Raw genomic sequence first — 10,000 nt, forward strand, 5'->3', positions numbered from 1 at the left:
CCGGCAGGATCCTAAAAATCAGGATCCGGTGCATCTCTATTTGTTAGGAACAGACACATAGCATGTAGGTTGAATAACAGCCAAACAGCAAGCATCATAGCATTTATAGCAAGAAGCTAGTTTGCAATGCTGGTCCCTGCTCTGTGGCAACTGCACCCTGTGTGGTGAGAACGCTACTGTTACACCTTACTTGAATGATCACCTGTTTGAGTTGGACAGGTTAAAAAGGCCATTTGGAATATGTGGCACTAGATTGTAACTAATGAAACCATTTTGCAGATGACTGCCAAACATCACTGCTGCAGATGTGAGATCAGACATGCTACATTTGTTCCAGAGGACACGAGACACCAGTAACTGTCCTGTAGTTGAATACAAGAGATTCCTCAGTGTGCAATAGCTATTTTCTGGCAAATAAGCCCTCTGTGGTCAATAGTGATCTATTATTATCTATCTATATATTGAAACGAAAATTGGAGTCAGTAATGAATCTGGTCAGGCAGACCACAAAACATTGCAATAATAATGTGTTTGCTTTTAACAATTCTGCATGTTCTGGTCTGGTACTACTAACACATCAACTGTGTTGTTTTGAATTGAATTTCCCCCTGGGGTTTAATAAAGTTACTCTACTCTACTCTACTACTATTTTTCTATGTGTACGTTAGCTTGCCTCTGAGATTCTGTGTTGTTTTTCTATGTGTATGTTAGCTTGCCTCTGAGGTTCTGGATCAACATCCTGAAGAATCCTCATTTCATATTTGACGTGCACACCTCTGATAACGTGGACGCTGTGCTGTCCGTTATCGCACAGACCTTCATGGACTCCTGCACCATCGCAGACCACAAACTCGGAAGGGTGAGCATTGACCTGTTAAGACACAGCGTTATAATAACCGTTAAATTTGCTGTTACCAGAATGGCAATGACCAAGTCATAGTGTATTTCTAAAGGCCCTTCGTACTGTCATAGTGATGTAGTACTGTGGTAGTAAAGGTTTTTAGTGACTATTGCAGCATTTCACCACACTGTAAAACATTGCAAGCCAGTTAAACATAAAAAGGTAAGTTGAGTTGCCCTGCTGCATTAAGTTTGTAAATTAACTCAACTCAAGGCTTAACCCAACTCGAGCCTCTCTCAAGTTGAGTTAACTTACAAACTTAAGGCAGCAGGGCAACTTACTTTTTAACGTTTGACTGGCTGCAATGTTTTACAGTGTGGTGGAACGGCGCACATTCAGGGGCTACAAACTAGGCCACCAGTGACCCAGACATGGCCGTCACTGCAGAGACACAGATATGTCTACCCTACAGCCTGAAAGGTGTCCTGAATGTAGAGGAGGCACCCATGAGCGGAGAGGTCACTAGCTAGACTCCTACTCCTGACTAGGTGGAAGTGAACAAGACTCTGAACTACAACCCTGCTCTTGCCATCCTGTTTCCCAAAAAAACTTAAACAGTTCTTAAACACAAGTAGTACTTAAAGTATGAGGTTGCCTTTTGGCAATATATCAGAAATAGGTCTTACATCATCACTAGTTTATACAAACAATATTTTACCTCCCACATGCACTCTGCCCAACCATTTTATTTGCATTTGCAACGATATTGTATGTAGCCCTTTAAAATTATTGTATGTATAAAGTTTTCAGTGATGTGTGATATATGGCTAGGGGCCAGGGGCACCTTTTGCCTAAGTACTGCTTCGGCTCAAGTGACTTCTGAAATGTGTTTTGGGGAAACGCAGCGCCAGTGCTGAAATGTGAGCCATTCTGTGTGAGGAGCTGAGAGGGGCTATTCTGCTGAACACACTGCACCGTGTGAGGCAGTAGGGCAGGGCAATATGACGATATATATCGTTATCTTGATATAAAAGTGTATATCGTGACCTTTCTCCTATATCGTTTATATCGTGATAGTAATTTTATCAATTTTATACAATTGAATATCATTTAATTGCATTTCATGCTGTCACAATACACACTATAAGTTCATGTAACTGTAAAATAAAAATAAAAAGATCCATTTTAAAGAAAGGTTGTTTTGTGACATGAACAAATAAAGAGCAAATAAAGAGAATATCTGAAAACGTATTTGTGCTATATCGTGATATACTGTATATCGTTATCGTGATATAAAGTAATCCATATCGTGATCTAGGTTTTCTTCCATATCGCCCAGCCCTATGAGGCAGTATATCAATGGAGTCCATTCAGCCTCCTGAGGGCCCTGGGCTAGTGCTAGTGCTAGTGTGATCTACTTAAGGTCTTGATCTTGATAATTTAATAGGCTGCTGTGGTGAGGAGCCAGACTGATCAAGTGTGGTGGAGATGTGCGTATCATATCATCGTTTAATGGATCAGCTCAAAAGTGCTGCACTAAAATGCCATGCTGTGTCTACAATGATGTTTTTCTATAAATCTTCAAAATGGAAAGCAGAGTCACCACAAATAATGAATAAGGCCATTTTGTGCACTTTCAAAGTGATTTGATGAACAAAAAAAACGAAACAATTTAGTGTGGATTTTGACGACAATTGTATAACCAATAGACATTGCGGCCAATTGAAAACCAATAAATATCTCTTAATTTGTCATTTAGGCTCAGGTCTACAGGCTCCTTTGCCATTAGAATGTTAATTGTGGACCATCATGTTGTTTACATTATACGTTATAGCCACTGTGTAAAATTCTTTGTCTGACTGCGCCTTAATTTTTAGCACCAATGACATCCACCAGGCTGCCACCACCACCACCACCACTATAAACCACCACCATCACCACCACCACTGCCACCACTATAAACATGCTTTAAATACCTCAGGGCTTATTTTTATCCTCCCCATTCTTGTGTGTGCGTCTATGTCTATGTCTGTGTGTGTGTGTGTGTGTGTGTGTGTGTGTGTGTGTGTGTGTGTGTGTGTGTGTGTGTGTGTGTGTGTGTGTGTGTTTCCTTCTGTAGGATTCCCCCATTAACAAGTTGCTGTATGCCAGAGACATCCCGCGCTACAAGCAGATGGTGGAGAGGTGAGCCCGTGCCAACCTTGTTGGCCTCTTAGCCCCCGGGCACGCAGCACAGCGCAGTGCTGCAGTCTGGCCAGACACAGAGAGGGGGCGCTCTCGCTCTCGCCCAGCTGTCCGCATGGCCAAATAACCAACACCAGGGCTGGACTAACCATCTGCCATAGCGGGTATTTCCCGGTGGGCCCCGCACACTCATGGACCCCTATTTTCAGAAATATAAAAAATATATATATACTTTTTTGCATTTCTGAAAATAGGGGCCCACGAGGGTGCGGGGCCCATCGGTGAGTCAGTTCCACACTATTAATTATGAGGGGCCCCTTGAAGCCAAAACTGCCCGGGCCCTATTTCTACCCCAGTCCAGCCCTGACCAACACAAACCTGCGGCCTGCCTGCCTGCCTGCCTGCCTGCCTGGCACCCACCGTTTTGGCATCGCTGGTTATTGCACATAAACTGACACATTGTGGGCCAGCAGTCATCCTCCTGGTTTGGCTCGGCTTGGCTTGGCTTGGCTAGTTTGTTTTAATTGGGTCGTAAAACACCCAGTTTGAAACTATTAGATTCAGGGGATATACTAAACTGTGGAACATTTGTGTGAATGTTTTTGTAATTTTGTGTTGAAGGTATTATGCGGACATCCGGCAAACGATTTCGGCCAGTGATCAGGAGATGAATTCTGCGCTTGCTGAGTTGTCGAGAGTAAGTCTGCATGATAGGGGCTGTGCTGTCCTTTACAGTCAATTATTATGATGTGAACACACAGAGCAGTGAGGAGAGCTGAAAAGATGAAACGTCTGCTCTTCTCTAATTTCAAAAAGCACCTTCTCATAGACCTTGTGTCCTTTTTAAAAAAGCACCTTCTCATAGCCCTTGTGTCCTTTTTAAAAAAGCACCTTCTCATAGCCCTTGTGTCCTTTTTCAGTGGGCAACAGACTCGTCCCCATTAGACGATGTGAGTTCACTGTTTCAAGGCTGTTATGCTTGAGCTCTGTTTTGTCCTGCTTGACAATCATTTAGAACATGCATGTATTGCACAGTAAAATTTAAGCTTTGCATCATGAGTTTTTTGTTGAATCGAAAGACCAGATCTAGGCTGATCATCTTATGGCAACACAATCTCCTGATGATTTTGATAATGGACTAAATATGTTTTTGGTTTTCTGCGTTTTTTCGTTTTTGTTTGTACTTTTTTGTTTTTGTTTTGTCTTGTTCTGATTATGTGTTTTGTCTGATCTATATGATCACATTGAAATTTGAATGCAAATCTAAACCAAATTTGACCATGACAGCTTCTACTGTTTTAATTATCAGTACAGATTATATTCATGGAGGTTAATTCAATTGAAGCTGACATGACATGGATGTAATGTATTTAATTGTGTTTTGTGTTTGCTAGAATTACTCTGGAGATGTAAACTGCCTTGTGGCCCTGCACGAGCTGTACAAGTACATCAACAAATACTATGACCAGGTGAGTACAGAACACCTAGCCAAGCCACGCCCTCCTAGTGATGCAACACCTTCGGCCAGGAGCAATACAAATATCGTTTTTTAGCTCCGGAGAAATTGGGAACTCCACTTACAAGGGGTTTTTGTGCAAAGATACATAAACACGTACTCTGCGCTTCTAGTGACAATCCCTTAAATACTTTATTGAGAGTTTGTACTAAATCCTGACAGCACCTCACACAGATTTGAGTGGTGATTTTTTTTTACCACCGTAATAAATGAAAGAAACCACAGTATTGTCAGAGGACATGTAGTATTTTTAGTAATTTTAGGTGTGGACGGTGTGGACATGTCCATACCACCTTTGATGTAAACCTAGCTTGTCCCCACCACTTTTTCACAAATATTACGCAAAAATGTCATTATGATACGATCCGATACAATATTTTGGTCTTTTTCTACCACTGTAATAAATGAAAGAAACCATTGAAATGACAGAAAGGCCACTTCTAGCTAAGACGTGTACTAAATACTCTACTGTGTGTGTCTTTGTGTGCAGATCATCAGTGCACTGGAGGAGGACCCCACGGCCCAGAAGATGCAACTCGGCTACAGGCTGCAGCAGATCGCCGCCGCTGTGGAGAACAAAGTCACCGACCTATGACCTATGACCTATGACTCACGACCCACAACCTTTGAGATGTGACCGCACAACACACTGGACACCAACCACCCATCCATCCAACCAACCAACACCCTCCCTGGGACTATGACTCCAGACTGGCTGCCTTCCACAGGGCAAGGAGAACTGAAGGACTCTGAAGGACTTAATTTGAGAGTTGGGCCCACTCTGGGGGATGGATGGAGGATTGGGTGGATGAATGATGATGATTACTGTAGAATTTGACCTCCACTCGAGGCGAGAGATTTTTTTTCCGGAATACAGGGGACAGGAGCTGATGGGGATGGAGCAGTGAGAGATGGATATTGGGAGGAAGAGGAAAGGCCAGGAGCTTTCACCGTTTCCTTTTCAATCTGTTAAATCCATGGAACTTATGAAACCCCAACAGCAATTTGAGAAGAACTTGAGCTTGCCAACACTACCCTCTTCGTGACGTCATACCCTTTTTTTCTGGATTCTGCTGATGTTGCTTGTTATTGTTCTTGCATTGTTTTGGGCATTCCTACCCGTATGAGATCATCAGCTTGTGCAGACGTGTACTATGGACCCATGGAGCCTACTGTTACCGAGGGAACACCCCTCTGGATGAGAGACTTGTTGGTGTGATAGGACTCAATAATGATGGACAGCACTGAAGATTGGCAGTTACTACAGAGGGGTGTCATAATGGCACAAGATGTAGTCAGAGAGGTAACGTGTGTGTGTGTGTGTGTGTGTGTGTGTGTGTGTGTGTGTGTGTGTGTGTGTGTGTGTGTGTGTGTGTGTGTGTGTGTGTGTGTGTGTGTGTGTGTGTGTGTGTGTGTGTGTGTGTGTGTGTGTGTGTGTGTGCGTGTGCGTGTGTGTGTGCGTGCGCGTGTGTGTGACTGTGTCTGGGTGCGGACTGTGCGCGTGTGAATGTGTGTGTCCCAGCTTCTGTTTTTTGACTGTTCTCCTTCACGTCTTATTTCTGTAGTGACTTTGTAGTGATTCTGGAGTTTTCAAAATCAAAGTTCAATCACAAGAGTGTGTTATCGGTCTTATGCATTTGCATTACTGTAGATTAGTGAAACAATTCTCAGTGGTCCAATACACAAATGGTCTTAATGTGAAAATAATGCAAAACTATGGAATTTGAAGTTGTGAAGTACATTTGGTAAAATAAGTCTGTAAGTTTAAATGATTTAAGCCAAGAGTTAGATCTCAAGAAGTACAGTCAGACCATACTTGGCCACAGGTTCAGATACACTTTGCAGTTCTGTTTCTGACCAGCAGATGTCAGTGTTCCAGAAGCATTCACCCATGCATTGCACTTAAACGCTAACAAAGCATTGAGTTCTTCAGACATTTAGGAAAAATATATAAATTACATGACTTGAAACAAGGTACCTATATTTAAAGATTAATATATTGTTCATCCAACTGCACAGCTCTTCATATGATTTATGAACATATTCCTGGTTGACTCACTCACATAGTTTGGAGATGTTGTGAGCGCTCTGTAAACAAACCTTGTTCAGCAAACTTATTGGACTTGACATTTCGCAGATCAAATACAGTACATTTGCGGCTGTCCTACTGAAGGCTTCTGACACACACACAGGTACTGAGGTGTGGTACTCAAATGATGAACAATTCTCTTTTATTTATTGATTAATTTATTTGTTTACTGTTACAGATGATCGGTTTAATAGTTAAGACCAAAAGATGGAGCTTCTGTCAAAAAAAGCATCTTTAAAATTATCAGTTGATTTTTGAAAATGCCTCTTCCTCCAATTCTTCTGTCTATGGCTCCCAGTTTTTTGTTTCCCCAAGGAAGGAAAAAAGGGCCAGAATATTCCATGTTCCTTTAATGAATGCATGTTTACAGGCTATGGCAGTCCCGCGCTGGCTACGATGATGAATGCTTTTAAATAATGTAAAACCATTACACATTTTGGAAGGGAAATAATGTGGTGATTGAAAAGAAATCATGAATTGATGTTATTGTTCTTCGTGCCATTTTGTAAATAGAGCTGTATGTATCAACGTTGCTTTTTGTTTGTTCTGGATAACGAGGATCTCAACATGAAAAGCAAACAATAAAGTCCTCTGAAGGTCTCGACATGTGAATTGGTTTAACTTTTTGTTGCTTTATACGGAAGAAACAAGATGTCAGTCAGTGTGTGAGGGTTTAGGGTCAATGTGCCTATATTTTTGTGCTACTTACAACCAAATTATATCAAACAACTACACAATGATTAGAAATACCAAAAACGTTGATATCAAACCAACATTCAGCACTTTATGACAGTTTAACTTATACATCAACATGTATTATAATTTCATCGCAAATGGAAAATGATCCAACCAATGCAAATATATCTGTGTTGCAGCATGTTCTTTTTTCCATAGGTTCTACTCGGCTTCACTTCCAGCCGTACCACCAACTCTACATTTGTATTCCTTCTGCTGCAATCCGTGTTGTCAAGTCAAGTGTAATTGTCAAATCTATGTAACAGGGTTAGCTCAGAAATGTGAAATTTGGAGAACCAATCTCCAATGTGCAATTAAACTAAACTTACTATATAAATAGCAATACAATGACAATAACCACGCGCACGCACACACACACGCACACACACACTATGTGCAGTAAAACTAACATAAGGTACTGATATCACACACACACACACACACACACACACACACACACACACACACACACACACACACACACACACACACACAGTAATGTAGTAGTGGTCACGTTTCTGGTGCTTCATATCAGAGCAGGTATAGAGCAGTATGGAGTCCCCATCTCCTGACCTCTGCTGTATTTAGCAGCCGGAGGTGACGGGTCACTAAAAGCAGATCGGATATGTCAAGAGGCTCTCTCTCTCTCTCTCTCTCTCTCTCTCTCTCTCTCTCTCTCTCTCTCTCTCTGTCTCTCTCTCTCTCTCTCTCTCTCTCTCTCTCTCTCTCTCTCTCTCTCTCTCTCTCTCTCTCTCTCTCCAGCTCTGCTTTGATGTCCTGCACGAGACCTGAGTGCCCGCGCTGCCCTGGCAGTGAGCCAAGCCCGCCTGTCTGTCCCCTTGTTTGTGTCCCAGCATGGTAACCGAATCAGGGCAGAAGAATGCAGTGTGTCGGGTGAGGACTTAGTGAAGGGGGGTTGGGGGGTCCACTGGGGGGTGGGGGGTGGGATGTGATGTGATGGGGGATGGGCAGGGCTGGATTAAGATGGCCTGGAGCCCCTAGGCTACAGGTTGCTGTGGGGACCCCCAAAAGGCAAATTTTCTCAACATATTTTACATAAACAGTGTCATAATTATAAGAAAGGAAGGTAACACTTTATTTTAGGGACACATCTATTAGCACTAATACATAAAATATTAATGCATGTGTAAGTAACTTGTAAGGCATGTACTAAGCAAAATAAGACAGTTGTTAAGCATGTATTCACAAATGTCTTGTTCATGCACAATAAGGGATTTATTACCAATATAACCTTAGTAAGGACCTAGTAGACCTAGATTTCTATTTATGTGTAAGCAGTAAGGGCCAGAATACAATGTGTATAAGCTCCTGGTACACTGTGTGAACAAACCCTGAACAGTGTGAAAACAGCTGTGGAATAAGGGTCCCTATTCTAAAGTGATGCATTGCTCAGCCCAGATGGCTTAGGGCCCCCGCACTTCCTAGGGCCCCCACTCTACGTCCCCCCCCCCCCCCCCCCCCCCCCCCCCCCCCGGAAGCAAAGTGTAAGAACATTTCAGAGTCTACTTTAGTCTCAGTAGGTACAAAGATCTCACTTATTCTACTCATAATGTCAATGAGTAATTGGAAGCATTATATAGCAAGGATTGGACGTAAAGTTATCAATGACGGTGGGTGGTGAGATGTCATTTTTTCATACACCAATTAGTTTTAATTGTAAAAACCCTACAATAAATGCAGAATATAACGATGAGTAATAGTTTGGAAGCGAAACTAAGCTATTCCTTTCTGATAAATAAGTTAATGTTTGAGAAAACTTAGCTACAAGAAGTGCAGTGCATGATGGGTAGGCTACGCCCTTAGTCAGAAATGCAATGCATGGCCAATGCAGCAATGATAATATTTCTGTTGTTACGTACATGGCAAATTGTTTGGATAGCAACTAAATTTCACAAGTGAGGGGAGGAGCTAAGGACGTAGGCTCAGAGCTGGGTAGGTTGTCTGTTGGCCTAGATTGCGTACCCATCATGCACTGCACTTCTTGAAGCTAATGTTCTCAAACATTCACTTAATTATCACAAAAGAGTAGTTTAGTTTTGCTTGAAAACTATTATTCTAATGTTCTGCATTTATTTTGTTTTTTTTTTTACAATTAAAACTCAGTGGTACATGAAAAAAAATTACATCTCACCAACCCACCGCCATTGACAAGTGTACGTTCAATCCTTGCTATATATAGGCTCTTGTTACCTCCCTCTCATTGATATGAACAAGAGAAAACTAGATGACTCAGCTGGGTAAGAGTTAATTATTTGATATACACTTTGTAGACCAGGGGGGCTAGGTAGTGCAGGCCTAGGTGGTGTGGGGGCCCTAGGACTTTGGTAGTGCAGAGGCCCTGAGCCATCTGGGCTGACCAATGCATCACTTTAGAATAGGGACCCTTATTCTGCATCTGTTTTCACATTGTTCAGGGTTTGTTCACACAGTGTGTCGGGAGCTTATACACATTGTATTCTGCCACTTACTACTTACTAATAAATAGAAATATAGGCTTACTGGTCCTTACTAAGGTTATATTAGTAATAAATCCCTAATTGGGCATGAACAAGACATTTGTGAATACATGCTTAACAACTGTCTTATTTTGCTTAGTACATGCCTTACAAGTTAC

The 10,000-nt window shown here is 42.0% G+C and overlaps 1 protein-coding gene across 1 annotated transcript in view; it reads left to right on the forward strand.

Moving 5' to 3' along the window:
* Positions 1-5,874, forward strand: part of plxnb1a (plexin b1a) — a 126,845-nt gene extending 120,971 nt beyond the window's left edge. The window contains exons 37-41 of the mRNA XM_063207885.1: positions 712-859; positions 2,961-3,025; positions 3,647-3,722; positions 4,420-4,494; positions 5,032-5,874. Of these exons, the coding sequence (XP_063063955.1) occupies positions 712-859; positions 2,961-3,025; positions 3,647-3,722; positions 4,420-4,494; positions 5,032-5,136 (469 nt within the window). The 3' untranslated portion in view covers positions 5,137-5,874. The remainder of the gene's footprint in view (positions 1-711; positions 860-2,960; positions 3,026-3,646; positions 3,723-4,419; positions 4,495-5,031) is intronic.
* The last annotated feature ends 4,126 nt before the right edge of the window (positions 5,875-10,000 follow it).

Source organism: Engraulis encrasicolus, chromosome 10, assembly GCF_034702125.1.
Source record: "Engraulis encrasicolus isolate BLACKSEA-1 chromosome 10, IST_EnEncr_1.0, whole genome shotgun sequence".
Taxonomy (NCBI): Eukaryota; Metazoa; Chordata; class Actinopteri; order Clupeiformes; family Engraulidae; genus Engraulis; species Engraulis encrasicolus.